Source organism: Lissotriton vulgaris, chromosome 10, assembly GCF_964263255.1.
Source record: "Lissotriton vulgaris chromosome 10, aLisVul1.2, whole genome shotgun sequence".
Taxonomy (NCBI): domain Eukaryota; kingdom Metazoa; phylum Chordata; class Amphibia; order Caudata; family Salamandridae; genus Lissotriton; species Lissotriton vulgaris.
In genome coordinates this window covers 414,405,323-414,428,408 of record NC_141698.1, presented here as the reverse complement: position 1 = coordinate 414,428,408, position 23,086 = coordinate 414,405,323, and the positions used below count along the sequence as shown (strand labels likewise).

The 23,086-nt window shown below is 44.7% G+C and overlaps 1 protein-coding gene across 1 annotated transcript in view; it reads right to left on the bottom strand.

The window, feature by feature from the left end:
• Nucleotides 1–12,621: 12,621 nt before the first annotated feature.
• EME2 (essential meiotic structure-specific endonuclease subunit 2) overlaps nucleotides 12,622–23,086 on the bottom strand; it is a 162,327-nt gene continuing 151,862 nt past the window's right edge. Inside the window, exons 8-9 of the mRNA XM_086941244.1 lie at nucleotides 13,584–14,830; nucleotides 12,622–13,081 (exon numbers count right to left, since the gene is read on the bottom strand). Of these exons, the coding sequence (XP_086797370.1) occupies nucleotides 14,096–14,830 (735 nt within the window). The 3' untranslated portion in view covers nucleotides 12,622–13,081; nucleotides 13,584–14,095. The remainder of the gene's footprint in view (nucleotides 13,082–13,583; nucleotides 14,831–23,086) is intronic.

Here is a 23,086-nt window from a genome sequence, read left to right as displayed (position 1 = left end):
AGCGCAGTTGTGAAGTGGCTTGGGCAGATGCCCGCGTCCGCACCGGCAGCCCTGGGTCCACGCTGGTAGGAGCCGATGGCAGGCAAGAAGATGGCGCTCGCAGCGGCGCTAGAGGAAACAATGTTGCGTAGGAGCCGTCCCGGGGCTGGAGAGTGGATACAATGTGTCTCCGGTAGCGGCGGTGCCCAGAATCCAGAAGCTGCGGAGCCAAATGCTGCGATTTAATTGCAGCCGACGGAGTACAGCAGCCGGCTCTGTCCAACCTGTAATGGCCGCCGTCTTTGTATGCAGGGCCGGTCTCTTCCGCGGAACAAAGACTCGGGCTGAGCTGATCGGCGCCTGGAGAAGGTGAGGGCGTTCCGGGGCTTCCACTGCCGGGATCGAGGAAAGAAACACATCGGCATGACCGGGTTCGCCTCCCGGTTCCGCTGGTGTAGCGCAGTGCTAGGATAGAAAGCAGGATGATGCGGAAACCGGGAGAGTGGCAAAAGGGTCAGCGGAGCCGAGGAGTCAGGCGGCCATCGTGGTTGCGAGCCAGGCTCCTCCCCCAGAGTGCGCTTTCTTCACCTTATATTAAGAGCATTAAAAATAAAATCACATGTTGCGGCCTTTACTTATTTGCACTGTCTGGGAAACAAAACTGTTATACATGCTGTCTTAAATTACATGCTAAGTGCCATAAAGGTACGATCTTATTACTGAATGACTCCTTTATGGTATAGATGTCTTTTAATATCTGTTTTTAGTATATTTAACAAGAGTTTCCCTCATTCCTATGAATTTTAATACTGTATATGGTTTTCTTTTATTTGCTATGACTTTTATGGCTCAATGGAGCAGAATAAAGTATTTTGGCTGACTAGTTACAAGGTGAGGAATCTGCGGTAAGAAGTATCATTCCGAAGAAAAAGTTACTTATCTTTGGTAACACTATTTCTGGTGGATACGCTATCTAACAGCAGATTCCTCACTGATCCACCCATGTTCTGTGGAATGGACTCATTTGTCCATTTTAATAAAATTTCAATTCGAAACTCTGCACACTGGCACAATCTGATTTCTAAAAACCCAGCATCCTACAATGCGGACACAGTTCAGAAAAAAACTTACATCAGTGCACAGAGATGGCCGCCATGTAGGGGCCCCTGATGTCCTTTCTGGGGTGGGACAGTCTTGCCATGGAAGTGCACAATGCCACCTACAGATGCACAAGGAAGTTGGTATGAAAATATTCCAGATCCAGCCTGGCACTTGGGGGTATCCACAATGTGAGGAATCTGCAGTTAGAAGGACTATCCACCAGAATGAGTGTTACCGGAGGTAACTTTTTTAGGCAATGCAAGTAATCAAGGAACATGTCACTCTAGTAGTAGAGCACTGGTCTGGAGAGTGATGAACGCAATGGTGTGACAAATCATGAAGAGCTGTACTGAAAATGCATGACATTTCATTTGTGCTTCTATTTGTCTCTGGCGACAGAATCAGTCCAATAGATATTATAGAACAGCTGTTGTGCACCATGTCTATGTCTATGTAGGGATATTTGTAGAGCGCACTGTTACTCCCAAGAGTGTCCATGGGATGCGAAGTTGAATGCCATCTTGATACTACTAAATTTTTCAGCCCTTGACATTTTGAAATAACAGTTTGCCTCTTGAATGCCTGAAAGAAGGGACAGGAATTTTAATGAGGGGGTTCGGGGGGGGGACAACAAAAGTAGCCCATTTTCTGAAGAAAAGGCAGTGATTACGCCAGTGCTTCTACCAAATTCTACTTCAGTGTAGAGTCTGTTATAGTTATATGTCTTACCTCCTCTATTGGACTTTTATGAGCAACCACTGCTTATCAATATAGAGCATTTCTGAAATTGGAGGAAATCAACCATTCTGAGCTTAATTTGGACTAAAATGGGTATCCTGGTGTTCAAAGTAATATCCTCTTCTTCTCTACAGTTAAAGTAGCCTGTTATGCTTAGCCCACGCAAACATTCTTCATCAAGTATTATTAAAGTGGCCACTGGAAGTGATACTAAAAAAGGCTGGAAACATTGCTTTCTGCATGCTAAAAGCATATCCTTCCTTAACTGCCATCAACAATCTCACTCCTAAGACCCATAATTTTATGAAGGATCAAAAATCAAAAAGCATTTGCAAAGTGCACCACTGTCATCCCTAGGGGTATCTGGGCGCTGTGTCTCTGTAAAGTTCCAGTTGAAATAAAGGAGAAAATCCAAAATGTCAAGTAGGATTTTAATAGAGAAAGGCACAGTACTTCTACATCAAATTCTCCAGGCAGAATGCCAAGAGAACAGCAAGAGAAACAGATCTAAACAGAATGCACTAATTGAGCAGCATGGGTACAAGAAGAATAAATAAATGACAAGGGAAATGGTAAAAGGAGAATCTATTGAAATGACAATGCAACACATTTTCCCCCTAAGGAGAATTAAGTACAATTATTAACACATTGTATAACACGTCTGACGTTCCATACTTTACCATCCTGCGTAACAACACTATTGCGATTGACCTTAACGATTTTGATAGGTTTACCAAATTTATGTTCCCCTTTGAAAATATAACCAGGTTTCCGTATTCTTACCCATTCACCAACTGTAAATTAAGGCACTTTGTCTTTCGTACGAAGGTCATAATTGCACTTACTCTTGTTTTGTTTAACCTCCACTTTTTGGGCTACGTCATCAACAGAAACGTCCGACTGACAATATTTCATAGCTTTCTTGAACCACCATAGGCGTAATTTGGAAATGGGATTTCTACCTCTCAATTAACAAAAAGGTGAAACTTCAGTAGTGGCATGGGGTGATATACGATAAAACCAGAGTTTCTCTCTTAACTTCTCCTTCCATTGGACATTAAAATTACGCGCCCACAAAATGTCTTCTTTGAGCACTCTATTATATCTCTCCACATGACCATTCCCTTGAGTTTCATACAATGCTGTGGTCATGTGCCTAATATTGTAAAACTTAAGAAACTCTAACATTTCATGGGACCTAAATTATACCCCGTTGTCAGAAATAAGAACTTCTGGATAACCTTCTCGGGCAAAGACCTCTTTAAGAAACAGAATTACACTTTCAGTAGTAGGATGAGGTACCAACTTGACCTCTGGCCATTTGGAATGATAATCAACTGCCACTAAAGCAAACCTACAATCCTGCGGTTAAAAATTGAACAGACCTGCAATGTCTAGACCTAATTTTTGCCATGGTTGATTCGGCCATTTCACTGGAATTAGGGGAGCAGGATTGCATTTACACGTTTTATCACCTCTGATACAATCAGGACATTCTCTAACAACTTTGTCTACAAACCTATCTATCCCAGGCCACCAAAAAATGGACCTAATCAATCTCTTCATGGAAGACATCCCTAAGTGGCTTTTATGGCTCATAGACAAAATGTGATTACGAAGAGATGAAGGAGGAATACACTTTCCTTGCCTGAAGATCAAATCAGCTTCCGTGACAAGCTCACTCGAGACATTCCAGAAAGGAACAATATCAGCTGGAATATCACTCTTAGAAGGCCAACCTGTCCTGATGTAGTCAATAACTTTACCCAAAACTTCATCTTCACTCATGCCCTTCTTCCACATTTCCTCAGAAATGAAACCACACTTTTCAGAAACTATTTCAGGGATGTCAGCAACTATTTCCTCATCTTCACACTTATTATTAGTAGAACATGGAAGTCTCGACAGACAGTCTGCTGTCACATTAATTTTCCCTGGAACATATCAATATCAAAACTGTATTCTTGCAATCGTGACATGAGCCTGGCAATGCGTGCTGTAGCTCTAAGACCACCGCCAGGAGACAAAATAGATACCAACGGTTTATGATCCGTCCTCAAAACGAATCTGGCACCCCAAATATAATTTGGAAAATGTTAGACTCCCCAAACACATGCCAACAACTCCCTTTAAATGACTGCATTACGCCTCTCAGTGACACTAAGTGTACGGGAAGCAAATGCAACATTCCACTCTTCTTTTCCTGCATGTTGAGACAACACACAACCCAATCCATAAAGACTTGCATCAACAGTGAGTACACATAATTTGTTCATACAATGTGGCTTAAGTGTTGGTGCAGCTACCATTTCAGCTTTTATGTTGTCAAAAGCTTCTTGTTGCTTATTTCCCCAAGTACACTCCACATTTTTTCTAGAGAGTTCCCTCAACGGTTCCATTTTTGTAGCAAAATCTTTGATACATTTGCTGTAGTACTCACATAGTCCTGCTAAAGAAAGTAGTTTGTCCTTACTATCTGGAGCAGGTGCCTTTAACATAGCATCAACAAGCGATTTTTTAGGAAACACATCATCCTTGGACACAGTCCCAAATATTCCACAGAGTCCTGGTATAATTTGCATTTTTTACTTTTGAGAGTAAAGCCATATTCATTTAAAACACTACACACACTCTTGAGATGTTCTGTGGGGATCTCTTTGTTTTGGGAGAAAATTAGAATATCATCCTGAAAACACTTGACATAATGTTGCATGTCCTTAAAAATGTGGCACATGGACCTCTGAAAGACAGATGCCGCCGATGCTAGTCCAAACGGCATCCTCTTAAATTGGAAAAGACCTTGGAGTATAATGAATGCTGTCAAATGTCTTGACTCTTCTGCCAATTCTACTTGGTGATACGCTGATCTGAGATCGAGCGTAGAGAACACAGTAGCTCCTCCCAACATACTCACTACCTCATTTATATTCGGCAGTGGATGACAATCAATAAGGATATTGACATTTAGAGCCCTCAGGTCAATGCATAATCTCAAATATTTATCCGGTTTTTGTGCAAGAACCACCAGAGAAACCCATTCTGAGGATTCTATTTCCTCAATAACACCACTACTTAACATTTCCTTCAACACATCACCCAACTCTTCTCTGACGTTAATAGGAACATTCCTATATATCTGTTTGACCGGTGATGCGCCTTGTTTAACTTTGCTAGCATGAGTGAACCCTTTAAGTTTTCCTAGTTTTTCAGAAAAAACATTAAGAAATTAATTTCCTAAATCTTTGTTCTCCACATTTTCTTCAACTACCATTACTGGTTCTTTGTTGCGAGGATTTAAGATAATCCCCAACTTCCACTGGTCTTTCCAACCTAGTACAATAACTCCTTTTTTAGCAAAATATAATTTAATAAGAGCAGACCCTCCTTTAAACTGAACTAAAGAAGCAATACACCCAGTAAAATCCATGGCAGAACCATCAAACCCTTGAGCAACAATATCAGGAGAACACAAGTTTTGAATAGATTTCTTACCACAAAATTTTTCATTGAAATAGCTCTCTGTTACAATTGTCCAAGGAGAACCAGAATCTGCCATGAGGTCAAGATCTTCGTCCAAAAATCTAACTACACACTTAGGAGAACTTAAGGTCTCCCCCTCAACTACACTTATAATCACTAACGAAACAACAATTCCTCTGTCCTTTTGTGAATCATTACAAGATGAATGCTCACATTTGGTGCATGTACCCTTGCTAGCTTGATCATACCTTACACATGACACTTCACTGTTCTTATTATTATAATTCCCATTCTTATCAAACATTTTCCTCTTATCCTCCCTACAAGCTTTTGAGAAATGTCCTATCCTCCCACATTTGTTACATTCTTTTCCTATTGCAGGACATAATTTGAATGAAGCTACATGGTTATTCCTCCCGCACCTATAGCATATTACACTCCTGCTAGTAACTCTTGCTGACTGAGGATTTTTTACAGTTATTCATAGCACATACTTCATCACAAGCCTTATCACTTTTCTCACCTTTTGTACTGACATCGTGTATAGTTTTCATCCACTTGTCCGACTGCTCAAATGCTTTGGCAGTGGAAATAGTGTCATGCAAACTGGGATTACCTAATATCCATGACTGTTCTTGTGTCTTTTTACTCCTAACATGATTTTATCTCTAATCATCTCATCTGTTATGGCCCCAAAATTGCATGAAACAACGAGTGACCTTAGTGCAGTTAAGAAATCATCAAAGTATTCAGACTCTCTCTGCGCCCTAGTGTAAAACCTATATCTGTTAAGGGCTATACTGGTCGTAGGTTTAAACCTAGTCTCTATACGTAACATTGCCTCATCAAATACTCCCAAATCTTCTGGGATAATAGGATTCTAAACACTGCTTGTCCCTCTGACCCCAAACAGTGAAGAAATTCTTTTTTTCCTTTCGTTACCCATTCTTTCTCCATCAATGGCTTTTAAGTAAGTCAAAAACTCTTCTATATAGGTATAGGAGGGTCACCCTTACACTGAAGAAATTTAGTTGGTGGATCAAATTGCATATTGTTAACAGTAGTACTAAGCTAACCACAAATAAATAATAAAAAGATTTAAAATGTAGAATTAACACAAGTTGAACAACAGTATCACACAGGTGTGAAAAATAAAAGTATGCAAACAGTGCAAAAAATATAGTACTTCTTAGTATGCAAATAAATTCATTTCCAATGAGCTGTGCACATCAGCGTGATGTGCAAAATGAATATTAATTAAGGACATTGTGATCCAAAATGAGTTACTCTTAATGATGATAAAACACAAATACCTTGTCTTCATCGGATTTATGCTTTTAAATGGCAATGGCTTGGTGAAAATCCGATATGCAAAAGCAAACAACTGGACTTTTAAACTCTTTAAAATAATGCTGGTACACAAAAGCGAACAAACTCCTCTTTTACTGAGTCCAAAATGGCGGCAGATGACGTAATGACGTTACGCTCTGTTCTGATGTCTGTGCGATGACGTAGACGCGATGGAATGAAGAGCATGTACGTCCATCAAGTGGTGAGGCGAAGACGTGGAACACTTCACTGGACGAACGATGACGAGACACATTAGGTTGCTATGGAAGCAGCGTGGAATATCACGCGTTGGTCATGTGACGAAGACGTTTCAGGTTTCCGAGAATGCTGATCAAGTAGGCGATCGTGTCGAAGCCTGCACGTGTAGTTGAAAGGTAGCACAAAGTCAGAAACTGCAAAAAATGCACAAAAATCTGCAGAAAGTTCACCAAACTGCGTAGGTAATCCAAATTTTTTGTGGTTAACTCAGGCAATGTATTTCAAAGTAAAACGAAGTTTAAAACACTCCACAGATGAAGATAGATAAATACAAAATCATCCAAAAAGTGCATGTACCGCTCCTGTGCCCCAAAGAGTAGCAGGTACTTTGATCCTCGTCGCCAAAATTGTCAAGTTCCAGTTGAAATAAAGGAGAAAATCCAACATGTCAAGTAGAATTTTAATAAAGGCACAGTACTTCTACACCAAATTCTCCAAGCAGAATGCCAAGAGAACAGTCAGAGAAACAGTTCTAAACAGAATGCACTACCTGAGCAGCATGTGCCATAATTAAAAGTATACAGACTGTTAAAGGGGATAGGTACAAGAAGAATAAATACATTAAAAGGGAAATGGTAAAAGCAGAATATATTGAAATGACAATGCAACATTCTCCATTGAAGAACCAAGTCTTGAGTCTCTTTCTAAAGTCTGACAGCCAGGGGGCTGTACAGAGTTGGAGCGGAAGATCGTTCCAAGTTTTGGCAGCAATGTAAGAGAAGGAATGGCCACCTCTGTTTTGGATGTGGGGTGTAAGGGAGGGCAAGAGAAGAGGAGTGCAGGTGGCAAGAGGGTTGGTGGAAGTTCAGTTGATGAGTGATGTGGGCAGGTCCTAGGTCCTGGACAGCTTTGTAGGCGTTTGTGAGGACCTTGAACTGGCACCTCTTCTGGATGGGGAGCCAGTGGAGGTCTCTCAGGTAAGGTGTGATGTGGGTTAGTTTGGAATAGTCCAGGATGAGTCTGGCTGCGGCGTGCTTTATGGTCTGGAGTCTTCTGAGGAGCTGAGTGGAGATGCCGGTGTATAGTGCGTTGCCATAGTCGGGGCGGCTGGTGACAAGGGCCTGAGTGACGGTCTTTCTTGTGTTGGCTAGGATCCATCTGAAGATTCTGCGGAGCATGCAAAGTGTGTGGAAGCACAAGGAGGCGACTACATTAAGTTGTTGTTTCATGGTCAGTTGGCTGTCAAGAACGATGCAGAGGTTGCATGCATGGTTGGTCGTGTGGGTGTCGGTGCCCAGTTCTGCAGGCCACCAGCTGTGGTCCCATGCAGAGGTGTTCTTCCTGAAGATCAGTACTTCAGTTTTGTTGGAGTTGAGTTGGAAGCAGTTGTCTCTCATCCATTAAGGTATATTGATGCCGTTGCAGAAGTTGGTTTTAGCGTTGGAGGAGTCCTCGGTGAGCGAGAGGATCAGTTGAGTATTATCTGCGTCGAAGATTATGTTGAGTCTGTGGAATCTGACGACATCTGCGAGAGGGGTCATGTAGATGTTAAACAGGGTGGCGCTTAGGATGATCCTTGTGGTACGCCACATATGATGTCTTTAGGGGCGGAGATGAAGAGAGGCAGTAGGATGCTCTGTGTCTGTCCTGTAAGGAAGGAGGTGATCCACTTGAGGGCGTCTTGCTGTATGCCTAGTCAAGGAGTGTTCTGATGTCATCTGTGGCGGCAATCAGCGCGGTCTCAGTGATGTGTTTGGCAAGGAATCATGATTGTGAGGATTTACTAAGCTAATCTGTCATATGTTCTACCTATAGTTTATGCTATTACAAGATTTCACTGTGTTTTAAAGAGAGCATTCACTGTCCCACTTCTACATCTCCCCAGCTCTATTTTAGCTACACTAGCTCCCAGTGCAAAAGAGTATACATTTCAAGGTTTTCCCAAGACATTGGCCAGATTGTTCTCCCTAATTCACGAGTTCCCCCTTGATAGCAACCAAATTAAAACTGACTAAGTCAAGTAGCTCAATTTAGGCAACAGCAGGAAACAGGTTGCTGAATAGCCTCCAAGTGTCCTTTAAAAAATGAAAAACCCCAGACCTTATTGAAATCTTTAAAGATTGATACTGTTTAGCAGAGCCGGTTATAAAGTACTTACATTTTAGGAACTGCTTAAAACTATCCCGAAGACTTGGACGAAGCCCATCCCAGTGTTAAGGGCTCAGTGTGCTTAGAGATGCGCTCTATGTCTAAACATTCCAGAAATATACCTTGGAAGAGAGCCACTAAATGCCCTTGTACAATTGTCTTTAAAATCTAGCCAATGTTCATACCTCAGTGTCTTTAAAATGCACTATTCCCAAAAGTAGGTTGCTTTACCCATGAAGAATAATATGATGAATACAGTATCAATGTATTAAAGTGGAAGATTCCTGACTGCTAAAAAGTAGTTACAAAACTGAATAGTGGTTGTGAGAAATTGGCTGTTGGTTGACTGGGGTTTGAGCCCTGGTCAAGCAACAGCCACAATCTCTAGCAGAGTGAACCACAAAAAGTCACTAAATTAACCTGTGCTTAACCCTGGGTAGCTTGACACAAAAAGCAGTCAGGCTTAACTTAATATGTAAAGTATTATGCAACACACAAACAGTAATACAGTGAAAACACAATACGAGTAAAATATAATCAATTATTTGACACCAAAAAAACAAAAACCCAATCAATAGAACCAGAGAAATGCATTTTTAGAGTTTTTTGTAAAAACAAACATCTAAAAGATCAAAGCGCCAACCTCGGATATCCAGTCGCAAGAGAACAGGTCAAAGTGAAAAAATGTGGCCTACAGCAATGGAGAGTGGGTGGGATACAAACAGTGGATCGGGCCTTGTCTGCGCTTACCTTCGGACTTATAAGAAGTTGAAAAGAAAAATGTTGGAGGGAGCACCACCTCTGAGAATCTTGGGTTGAGGACGTGGTGAAGATTTCTACATTCAGACTTAGTCTCTTTTGTGGAAGTCCAAAGTCTCCAGAAGAATGAAGCAGTAGGCAGTAGCCTTAGACAGTTCCAGGAGCTCAGATACCCCTTTGACTAACGATTTCTGAACGGGATTTGCCGCTGCTGGAAAGAACGGAGCGGGAGTATCCATGAATTCAGGCCAATTGGCGATGCACCTTGGGCGGATCGACGAGCAGGTTGGTCCAAGTCTTCCCTTGGTTCTCAGAACAGTTGTAAGGCAAAAAGTTTCTAAGTCCCATGTTTTAGACTTTGACTATCTGGACACCTGTAGCACCACAATGAAGGGCCCATGAGTGGTAGGACACCACTTGGAGATTCAGGACTCACTCGTGCTGGGTCTAGGTACAGGTTCTAGGTGGTGGGAGCCTTTTGTATCCCCGGGGCTCTGAACAGGTGGCCAGCAAACTAGCTCTTGGAGTCCCTCTGGTGGTCTTGGGTTCAGGTGAAGATGCACGGCTCAAACAGTGAGGTTGGCCTCTGCAGGTTCAAGTCAGACTGCAGGCAGCAAAGCAGTCCTTCCAGTAAAAGCAAACAGTCTTGCAGAGTGCACAGCAGCAGGCAGTTGTCCGAGAGTCCTTCCGCAGGTCCAGGAGTGAACTGAAGAGTGGATCTGAGGGTCTTATTTATATACCTAGTGCCTCCCTTGAAGTTAGGGGACGTTTCTAGAGGTTTCTCTTTAAAAGTTTTGGAATTTCCAGTCTTCCCTGTCCTGGCTTCAAGCTGGCTGCAGTGAAAATGTGAAGATGGTAAGCCCTGTGTGTGAAGACAGAGCAAAGCCTATTAAGGTGCAAGTGGGGCTGTGCCCAGCTCCATCCTCACCATCCGGCCAGCAAATGAACCATTCAGGCACACCTTATCCCTCTATTGTGTGAGATCGAGGAGGAATTCAATAAGTCGAACTGTCGGCTATACCCAGTGATGTGATCCAGGTGGGGCTGCAGGCACCAAATGGCTATGGGCAGGATAATGGCAACTTTCTAAAAGTGGCATTCTTAAAATTGTAATTTAAAATCTGACTTTACCATTAAAGAGGATTTCTCATTATAATTTCACAGATGCCAAACATAAACTGTTTACTGTAACATCCTTCCCAGCCCGTAGCATGCAAATGAATTATGCTCCACACGGAGCTCAGATTTACGTGTCTTTATTTCTCTGAGTGTAACCGTTAACTGACTTGTACTGTGTCATGAATTTTTTCATCCACACCCAATCACTTACGTCACTAAACTACAGAGTTTGTTAGGAATCACAGGGGTCCCGCGCTCTATAATGCACAAGAAACTGTAGTCTCCCCGTTTGTTAAACAAAAAGTACAAACAAAAAACATATGTACATCATAGTTCCTCAATGAGTCATCGAGGGGCTCGAACCACTCTTCCAGATCTCGTGATATGAGGCGGAGTAGACAAAGGAGAAACAACTGCAGAAGGCACTGGTGAGCTAGACACTGATGCAGTCCCCGGGCTCTCCTGGCCCTCGGATGACAAAGTCTCACTCTGGATGTCTAGAGTCGACAGATTCTGAGGCAGGTGCTTGAAATGTGAGGAATCCTTTGCAATGGACTTTCCAGGGCAGTGAGCAAAAACCATGTGTCTCTTACTAGTCAAATCTTGCAATGGATCGCATCAAATTAAGCATCAGATTTGTGTTTTCGCCTCTGCGTGACAAGGACACAATCCCCTTTCTGAAACATAATGTCCCAAGCACATTAATGCTTGTCTGCATAAGTCTTCATTCTGGACTTATGAGTAGAATCAGTGAGTTTAATTTACTTGGCATCAATTGTTCTTTCCGTGGTCCATTGGAGCAGATAGGTATGGCTCTCCCAAACATCAGGGTGGTTGGGCTTTTGCTGGTTGAAGAATGGGGTAGATCTGTAGGCACGAAGAGTAGAATGAAGAACTGACGAGCTTAATTCCCTCTAGCGCAGCGAGCTAAATAGGCATTTTGAGAGTGCTCATAAAACGTTCAACGCCATTTGCCTGTGGCCATAGAGGTGTGCTTTTCTGATGCTTGAGATTCAAATGAGTAAGAAAGTCTTTGAATCCCTTCTTGTGTCACTGACAGTTCATCACTCACATTCTCGAATATCTTTTATTCTTTGTCATTATCAAGAGGTCGAGCATGTGTTCTCCAGAATTGATGCATAATAATGTTTTGAAGGACAAAAATATTTCTATCTGTATTGGTAGCAGCACTTATTTGCTCCACGGACCCAGCTGAAGGAGTGCTGAATACCACAATGAACTTATCTTGGTCCTCTGTTGTTTTAGAAAGGGTACCCTGGCACTGTATGGGCACTTGAGAAAAGCAGTCGGCAGGGGTTTGATCTTTCCCTGGCCGGTGTAGTCATACTCTTGTAGTTGCACCCCGCACCTCTCAATGTGAGAGGACATCTTGTCCTTTGGATTGCCAAAAATAGTGAGCAGTACTTGGAGATCGGTGACCAGCGTAAAATGTTTCCCACACAGAAACACATGAAGGTGTTTGCAAGCCCACACAGCAGACAGATCTGCAACAATCTTGCCATTCCAAACCCAAATTGGGTGAATTATTTTTTAAGTTTCACATAGATTTATCAAATGACGACAAAGTTACAAAGAAAACAAAAATGCTTTTCAATGCAAATTATGAAGTAACCATAACCACACAGGCTATCGTCAGTGTATAATATATATTTTGCATATATCTACTTCCTTTATGTCAAGGACTCAAGTGCAGTCAACTTTAAATGTCATACTATATTAAAATCTATATTGCATCAAAAATAAAAGTGTGGTTTATTGCTGAAAGAGGAAGGACGCAAATAATGTAATGCTCTTTAGACATTAGTTCCAAAAACATTAAAAAGGAAGGAAAAAGAAACAGTGTGCATCTCACAGGCTCATAGACATTCATCTTTTTCACATTAATCTACAATTTAATTATTTATTTTCACTTTGACCTGCACCAAAGGTCTTAAGCACTTATGGAATACGTTAGTCACATAGATGGAACAAAAAGATCTGAATATACCTGGTATGTATACAAAAGAACCGTGGATTGAGGTAATTGTAAACGGAACACAAATCCTCATCCAGTTCAAATCTGAATGAGGCCACCAGCTAAGTAGTCTTATCCTAGGTTACTTATGTTTCCCCAATATATGGTGATACTAATGGCATTAACAAGAAAAACAGTGCCCAAGAATGTTATACATTCAGTACATCAGTAAACCTTCCTAGCTCTTTGAAATCTCTTTGCTAGCATGAATACACCACCCGTCAGAAACACCTAAGTTGTTGTTAACTATGAAATATATATGTACTTTGTTCTTTACTGAATGCTATGGTCCTTAATGTTTTCTTATTATTTTCGACAGGCCCCTGATGAAGGGTTAGACTTTATTAACCCGAAATGCATTGGGCATAATATGAACATTTGAATATTCATGAATACAATGAATTTGTGACAATGATGTTGAACTAACGAACTCACTAATCGCAGTTTCATGATTCAATGGAATGTAAAGTAACTACAAATAATATATGAATAAGTGAGTTGAGAAACTCTTTTGTTTCATATAAAAGGAGCGCATTCTTCGTGGTTTGTTAACCACACTTTGCATCAATCTATCAAAAGGCACTGCAGACACAGTGCGACAAAAACAGCGCCAATAAGAACTAGTTTCAAACTATAATTTAAATCAGGTGTGCACGAACATAACATTGTTTTCAACATTAGTCAAAATGGCAGAGATGTTGATACTTAAGGGATGAAACTAGTCATCCTAGATGGAAGAGCTAATGCCCCAATCTACTCTTCAGAAAATACTCTAGAAATGTTCTAAATAATGTATGGATGTCTGCATTGTAGATAAAAAGGATATTCACACCACATTACAAAGAGTTGTATATCACTGATTCAGACACTGATAAGAGCGGCTTCATATGGCTGGTCACTATTTCAGGGAATATCATTTCAAATGTGAATAGTCTTGGTGTTTACTCATAAATACATACAGGAGTGCAAAAATTAATTATGATACATTTATGTGCCTAAATTTATTGACATACATGAACACATCTTACTGAAGAAGGAGAGCATGAAACTCAAGAAAGTTATACTACTGTGTGTTTTGGTCAAAAAGCATTTCAGATGTAAACATAAATATGGCTGCTTGTAAACTGAAAAGGACAAAGAACTTTCTGAGCGTTATACAATGCTGCGCTCTTCTCCAGGTGCAAAGCCCTAAGAACCAAGGTCCAGCACAAGGTCAGGATTAGTAGCAAACATGAAAATATAAATACGACGTGACAAGTCTGGTCCAAGACGGCGTGCTCGACCAATGTCTTCGGGAGTTGAAAGAGGGTCAAGTCCTTTGCAATCTGCAGACGTAAGTGACTCTGTTGTTATATTTTTGGTGCTCAGGGCATCCTTTCCCGGGAGTTCTGGGCATAGACTAGTCTCCCTCATCAGGTTGTTTGTGTCTTGTTTCTTGAGCTTCTCCATGCTTTTTGCACTCTGACCCTCTTCTTTCTTCACAGTGTCTGAGTTTTGACTTCCTTGCTTCTGTGGGGTGTCTGTGTCTTGACTCTCCTGATTGTCTAGGCTGCCTAAGGCTTCACTGTCCCCCATCCCCAAACTGACAGGGGCTTGGCTCTCCTGACCCACTCTGTCTGTAGCTTGGCTTTCCTCCTTCCCTAGGCTGTCAGAGAACTGACTCATTTCTTTCTCCAACCTGTTTGGATCCTGAGTCTCCTCATTCTTTTGGCTATTTTCCTCCCGTAGACTGTGTGCACCTGGGCCAGCCAGCTTCACCAGGCTGTCGTGGTCTTCCATCGCCTTGTTGCCTGCACTTTGGCTCTCCTTTACTTGGCTATTCAAGTCTTGATTGCACTCTTGGTGAGAGTTTTTTTCCTTCCTGACTGTAAGACCAGCTAACAAGTTGAGCTTCTCTTTCTCTGTACTGCAACCTTCATAACCCTGAAAGAAAACACAACATTGCTATCAATCACATATTTGTGGTAATGATCAGATTAGTGAATGGGAACTTCAAAGGTGATTTGTTTGTGGAACACTGGTATTGATAGCCTAACAATTACATGGGCTGGTCCAAAAACGGAGTGGTCACTTATAGCATGTGATTATAGAGCAAGACTACTTCCAGTTTCTGACAAATCCAGGGGCAAACCTGGTCATAAGGCCTACCATTAGATTAGGCAGTGTTTAACTATCCTTTGACTGTACACAAAACATGATAGTTTGAGGGAGCTAAGGATATCTGTCACCTTGCTTGTGTTATAATTGCACTGCAAGAATCTCTTTTTCTTCATCTTGGTATTGTTCCATAATCAAGTGAGTAGGGGTATACAAACGTGCCCTGGGACCTTCCCTTTACCACGTCAACCTCTACAGAACAAATAACAAGCAACAACAATAGCCTGTCTCGGGTCCACTTATGATAGCGAGGGTCACTCTCCTGAACATGATCACAGCTCTTCTATCTGTGAAAGATACTCCCTTGCATGAAATTGCTTCCAGGAAAACAGAGTCCTTCTGCGGGCCCACAATACCACTTGACAACTCATTCTTTGCAGGGTGTAATTACATCCAGGGGCATGATCACCCAACTTCTGCAGACTTCAAATTACACAAAATAGTATCAGCTCTATCCAGCACCATTCTTCAAGCAGTGTGTAAAAAGGCTGGCTAGGAGGAAGAGCTGCGCCAGCGACCAAGATGGCCGCTTAAGGACCGGCTCCGCCGACCCTTCGCTCCTGACTCACCATCCTGCCAGTTATCCTGTGCCTAAACCCCACTCTCGGGTGGGGGAACCGCTGCGGTGCCGGTAGGCGAAGTTTCGGAACTCCGCCAAGGTCGACAGCCCCCCGAGAGCCGCCCGCAAGACTGCGGCCTACCTGCCAGGTAAGCCGGGACCTCGAGTGACGACCTGCCCGCCCCGGAGTGCAACAACATCGGGCACTGGGGCCGGGAGGGGTCGGTCCGGTCTGAGGTCTGCCCGGAATTTAGCCGCGAGTTCCCTGGGGAGCTCGGCTGCTGCTGTGCGCTTCCGCTGCCTTGGGACACCAGCATACAGACGACCTGTGGGGAGGAGCGCCCTGCTGTCGCCCGGGGCTACAGTACGTCACGGCACTGAGACATCTGAGGAGCCCCATGAGAGGACTGTGCCCACAAGGTTGGCAGTGTGGCTGGGGCCCTTATATCAGTGCAGGCTCCAGGATAATATTGACACAGGGCAGCTGTGGGAAGCGGCGATACCAGGACTCATTGACTCTGCGCCCGGGTCTGCCGAGTGGAGGTGGAGTGGTGCCGCTGTTGCCTGGGGGCGAGCAGGCCCTGCAGCGCAGTTATTGGCAAGATTGTGGAGATGCGACGCTAGTGGCCCATGGCTCATCGGGACTGACTGGGAGCCACTTGCTGTGATACCTTGCACGCCCTATTGTCCATAGCATTGCTCCATGGGTGCATGAGTTGGGGATAGAAGCAAGGTGCCGCCATTCCAGTGGAGCGGACAGAGATGGTGGCTGCGTCACTGTGTTAAACACCTAATCAGGCACCTGGGGAGGTAGCGGCGGGGGTGTCGGCCCCTGGGCGTGGATGGAGCTTCTCTTTCCCGGAGGGAGCACGAGTGGAGGCCTGGAGTGATCTCCTGGTGTAGACCGAACAGAGCAGAGAGAGGTTAAAATGGGCGCATTCTGTTGCCGGCCACCGGGGTCGGCGGGGACACCGTAATTTCAGCGGCGGAAAAGGGACGGCCCACTGGTCATCGAGGGGCGAGATGGCGGCAAGAGCGAACTCGGATAAGCCAGTGACCAAATCCACGAGAGGGGCCAGACAAGTCCTATCTAATAAACTAGATCGCTATACCTTGCCTAAGGGGTCTCCGATCGAGATAAAAAGGGGGCCAACCGGGGGTTCGGATGACTATCCTGCGAGTGAAGAGCCCACAATGGCGGATCTCATGGCCGCAATCAAGGGAGTCCAGACGTCCCTGGGTCAGAAAATGGAGACTATGGACGGCAAACTGGACACCGTCAAAATTTAAATGGGGCTGCTACGGGCAGACCTTACGAAGACCAGCGAGAAAGTCAAATCGCTGGAGGTCAAGACAACAAGCCTCATTGATGATGTTAATTTGCTGCAGCAGGAGATGCGGGATCTTAAGAAGTCCAGGGATCTTACCGACCGGAAGCTTGATGATTATGAAGGGCGGGCACGGCGCTACAACATTCGCATTTTGGGAGTGCCAGTGAAATCGGAGGGTCCAACGCCGGATCTGTTTGTGGAAAATCTCATTCTCAAACATCTCAAACCCAAAGGCCTGAGTAACTTCTTTACGGTTGAGCGGGCACATAGGGTCCCGGGTGGTAGACCTAGGCCAGGGGCAAACCCCCGTCTTATGATAGCCAGAGTACTTAACTTCCGAAACAGGGATGTTATCCTTCAGGCGGCTCAAGCCTCTGCCCCGTTGGCATTTGAGAATGCTTCCCTCCTATTCTTTCCGGATTTAACCCAGCTGGTGCAGAAGCAACGGCAGGGGTTTTTGGCGGTCAAAAGGAGACTGAGGGACAAGGGTGTCAAATATGCAATGATGTTTCCGGCCCGCCTGCGTGTTGAGCTTGATGGCAAAGCCTGGTTTTTTGACAATCCTGAAGTAGCTGCGGACTGGCTGGACGGTGCCCAGGGGCCGGATTCTGGGGCATGTGACTAGGCGGAGGCAGATGAACATTAACTTCGTAAATATGAGACCGTAGGGGAACTATTATGAGTCCTGTGTTGCTGTAGGTTCGAATGGAGCAAGTATTTGATTCCCCTGCTTAGTAGAGTTTAATTAGTCCTTTCTTTTTGAGTTGAAATATAGGGGTGGCTGTGATGAGTCGGGAGGGGGAGGCGGACCTGTTAGTAGGTCTGTTTACTACTTTTAGTTATCTTTAGATTAGATTGGGGCGACAGGCACACTGCTAGTTGGGGATGGAGCGTAAGCTACGTGCAGGGGTGCAGGGGGGGGGAGGGGGGTTTCTCATTTCGAATTGTTTTCAGTTTCAGGTTTGGGGGGGTTGTTTGGGTTAATTTTGGCATTGGGTGTTGAGGCAATGATGTACCATTTACATGTCTTCTAATGTGTTAGGGGTGGCGATTGCCACGCTCAGCTGGAATGTTAATGGACTAGGGGACAAGGTTAAGAGGGGAATGGTCTCTCAATTGATTAGGAGGCACTCCCCAGATGATGTGTTGCTGCAGGAGACCCACCTGGTAGGTAACCGTTGTATGGCGCTGCATAAGGGTGGATACAAATTAGTTGCTCATTCGGGATTCACTGCGGGATCTAGAGGAGTAGGAATATTGGTCAGGAATTCTTCCCGTTGACTATACAGGCCACTTGGGAAGATACTAGGGGCAGATACATTGGTGTTTCGGGGACGTGGGAGGGGAGAACGGTCATCTTCGTGTCAATATATGTCCCCCAGGCCCTTCAGGCTGACACCTTTCGGGATTTGTGCAGAATCTTTTTGACGTTACCCATGGGGTTGTTGATAGTGGGAGGGGACTTTAATTCAGTGGTAGATGGCGAATTGGATAGGCATCCTGCTGGGACCCTCCCGTTTCTCGACGGTGGTTGTCTGATCTCATGGACACCACGGGGCTCGCGGACGGATGGCACCAGCGTCACCCGGGGGAAAGATACTACACTCACGCCTCAGCTGCCCATCATTCCTTATTAAGGTTAGATTATATCCTGGTGCCGATGTCGCAGCTAGCGAACATTCGGGAGGTGAGACACCTGGGCAGGGGGATATCGGATCATTCACCGCTTTGGCTTAGAATAGAGGTGGGGCGGAGAGACGTAGGTCGGATAGCTCCCATAGTGCCATGGCATTTGAGAGACCCCGCCACAAAAAAATAAATAGTGCAGATCACGGAACAGTATTTTCAAAACAATGTAGGAACGGTGGAGTCCGGTAGTTCCCTGTGGGAGGCGTATAAAACTGTGATCCGGGGAGAGATGCTATCATTAGTTGCCGAAAAGAGGAGGAGGGGCCGCGCGGAGGTGGACAGAATTGAGACAGAGTTGGCAACACTGGAAGGGGAGGAGTCGGGAGATAGTACCCCGGAGGAGAGGCACCGACTGAGTCTCCTGAAAGATGAGCACAGGAGACTGGCGCGTGGGAGGGCCCGGGAGCAGCATGCGGACACCCAAAGTAAGGTGCATGAACACGGAGATAGGGCAGGGAAGTTGATCGCGTGGTTGGAGAGGAGAGAGTGGGGGTCCAGATTGGTGCCAGAGTTGCAGACAGAGAGTTCAGGAAGTATTACGGAACCGCAGCAGATAGCGGAGGAGTTCGCGACATATTACGGTTCGGTGTACACGGCCATGGGTAACTACACTGAGGCGGATAACGAGGCTATGTTGTGAGACATACAGATGCCCGCACTCTCGGAGGACGACAGGAAGTACCTGGACTCTTCTCTTACTAATGATGAGGTAACCCAGGCTATTAGAGCGGTGCGTTCCGGGAAGGCCACGGGCCCTAACGGGATCCCTATAGAACTTTATAAACTAAATGCCAACAGACTGGCGCCGTTTCTCCGAGAGATGTTTGAAGAAAGTCGTGGGAAAGGCTGCCTCCCGTATGATCAACGAGTCGCCAATATAGTTGTCATACATAAGGATGGTAAGCCTCGGACTCTGTGCTCTTCCTATCGGCCGATCTCCTGTTGAATGCCGAGCCGAAGATACTGGCCAAATTGTTGGCTAAGCGGCTGGTCAAGATGATCACAACCTTTGTGCATCTGGCTCAATCGGGCTTTAAGCCTCGCCGCAATTAAGCCCTTAACATTCGGAGGTTACATGGAATTATTGCCGGAGCGGCCCAGATACATGAACAGGCAGTCTTGCTCTCGTTAGACGCCACCATGGCGTTTGACAGAGTGGAATGGCCCTATCTGTACGCGGTCTTGGGCATGATGGGTATAGGGCTGGAATTCATCGATTGGGTCCGCCTTCTGTACTCGGGCCCTCTTGCCAGAGTGGTGGTGAACAATCATAGATCGGAGGATTTCCCTTTGGGAAGAGGCACGCGTCAGGGATGTCCCCTCTCCCCGCTTCTGTTCGCATTGGCTCTTGAGCCTCTCGCGGCGTGGGTTCACTGGGATAGGACGATTCGTGGATTGAGATGGACCCCCAATTGGGAGGATAACATCTCTCTCTATGCAGATGATGTTTTACTCTACCTTACTTCTCCCAGGGAGTCCTTGATCAGTTTTCTTGATATACTGGCTATCTTTGGCAGGCATTCAGGCTTTGCCATTAATTGGGGGAAATCAGTTTTGTTTGTTCTTAGCGGAGAACCTCCAGTTGTCCCTGAATCCTGCCCATTGCAGATGAAGTTGGTGGGATTTCGGTATCGAGGCATTTATGTAACTAAGGACTTAAGGTTGCGATTTGACAACAACCGTGGGCCGCCGCTAGACAGGAACCGTAGAGATGTAGCAAGGTGGAGGGCGTTGCCGCTTTCCCTGCTCGGTCGTGCTGTATTGTTCAAGATGATGGCGCTTCCCCGCTTTCTATATGTTCTCCAGAATGCACTGGACCCCGTACTTCCTTCGTATTTTAGAGAAATAGAGTCCCTCCAGAGGCAGCTCCTTTGGGAAGGCAGACCGCGGATCGCATTCAACAAACTTACCCTGCCCTGGTATGACGGAGGGATTGGACTTCCGGACCTCAGGAAGTATTATTGGGCCTCCCAGCTAGAGGCGGTTAATCATGTGATTTACGGATCTCCGGGGGATCCTGGGTATGCTATGGACAGGGGCCAGTTACCCGGTGGAGATTATACAAGGGCCCTGTATGCTAGAAAGAAACGGCCCGCTTGGTGGGACCGGTAGCACATGCGGTTCAAGTGTGGCACTCAGCTAATCGACACCTCAAGTGGGATAATAAGATCAAGCTTGCCACCCCGCTATGGAGTTCGGAGGACCTCGGGAGTCTGTGGAAATCAAAGAGTTTTGATAGATGGGATCTTATCGGGATCTCTCAGGTGAAAGATATGTGGGGAAAGGATGGAATTCTCACGTTTGAAGTGTTGCAAGACAGGCACCAGTTAAGGGAGAGTGAAAGATTCTGTTATTTGCAGATTAGACATGTTTTAGTGGCGAAGATTTCCCTGGGGTACGAGCTTCCTGAGGCCTCCCCGTTGGAGGATCGAGTGTTGGACGGTCACCTCCCTATTAAGACTATCTCATTGATCTACAAAAAGCTGATTAACCACACGGAGGACCCATTGGTTCAACTTAGAGGTCAATGGAGGGAGGATGGAATGGTGTTGGAGGATGAGGATTGGAGAGAGGCTGTGTCTTCCCCCAGGGTGGTCGCGGCCCCAATGAGGCTAAGGCTAGTTCAATTGAAGATCCTATACCGCTCATATGTAACGGGTCCCCCGGCTTGTAAGGATGGGTTTGGCAACTGATGGGGGGTGTTGTAGAGGTTGTGGGGAGACGGGTACCTTTATACATATCCAATGGCATTGCACAAAAATACAGGATTATTAGGTCCAAATACATGGCAAGATACGTGAGGTGATGGGGGTGGACGTGCAGATAGAGGCCCGACGGTGTATCCTTAATGTATGGGAGCCGACCGACCTAACCACACATGGGAAACAATGGGTGACACTGGCATGCATGATAGCCAAGCGTAATATTGCACAATTATGGGGGGCTAACCAGGTCCCACAGATAGGGAAATGGATGGAAGATCTTGATTGGTGCATGTTTAGAGATAGGTCTGTATTTGTGGCTAAGGGTCGACCCCAAAAGTGGGGAAAAATCTGGGGTGCGTGGAATTCATACTGGGGGATATCTGTACGCCGCCGCATACTGTGGAAGAAGCTGTGCCGTTGGAGTCTCCCGACCCAGTGTAAATCCTTGATATTATGTTGGACATGGAACAGAATGTATTAATGTTATGCTTGAATGACCATCACCCAGTGCATTTTATGTTGTGTTAAATGTTAATAAAAGATTACAAAAAAAAAAAAAAGGCTGGCTAACTGGGACTTGGACTTGTCCTCAAGGCACCAGCTGCCTTTTTCGTCCAATAAAACATGTACAAATCAGCCCATAGCTTATCACCACCAATCATTCAGCCAAAAACGTTATTTCTTTTAAGTCGTTATAGCTTCTATAGTGGGCAAACATGTGGATTTCCATTCTTACTTTTGCATTAAGACTTATCCTTATAATTTAAGGTTTCATGTTTTGCTGGGACTTTCCCATCTATATTCCAGTCTTTGTCCTAAGGGCCAAAGGGAAGGATACTTTAAGAGTAGGGCACAACACTGCTGTACACTGTCCCTCGACCACCACCAGTCTAGACTGCATGGTGGAAACCAAATATCACAGAGCAGGCTGCAAACTGGTGAAGGGATATATTTCAACAAACAACACATGCATTACTATTTAACATACAAATACTTCAAAGGGTTCTCTCATTCAGGTCCCTAGCACTCTTGTTTTTTGACTACTAATGTAAAAAGAAGATTCACAACCCAACATGTGACTAACTGTCTGAGCCCAGCAACCTTTTCAGAGGCACAGGTCTTTCAAGAAGCCTCAATTTTTTCATATTATCCAGTCAATCCCTTTTGGGCCTTTCCAGTGCTCAATCACCCTCAATGATCTTATTGGCTCCAAGTCTTCCTAGAGGTGTATGTTTATTTGATATAGGTAATCCATTGTTGGAAAAGGTTCACTTGCCCTTTGTGCATATATTACTGGTTTTTCTTTAGCCCATTACTTAACCCTCATAACACTCTGGTTTCTTAGCCTTTTCACACTGTATCAGGGTTCTCATGAGTTCTCCCAATAAAAAGGATGTTTTGACCTTTGTTAATGACAGTCCTTTATGGTAATCTTTGAAGGTTTGCTAGTGCTTCCCTTCTGTACAGTATCCCTGCCATACCCCTTCATATAACAATGTCTACTCAATCACACACTCCTTTTGTCATCATGCATTTTCAAATTACCTGCTTGCCTGATTTGTCCTTACTCAGATGTCCCACTTTGGGACTCATTACCCAGTTCTTCAGTAAATTTAGAGCCAGCAGCCAATGCCCACTGAATGACCAGGCCCTATACCGATGGGCCAGCATTTCTCAATCAACACGTGAATTCAAACTCTCACTTGTTGAAACAGATTGCATCTCTGCCTCAGCCTGG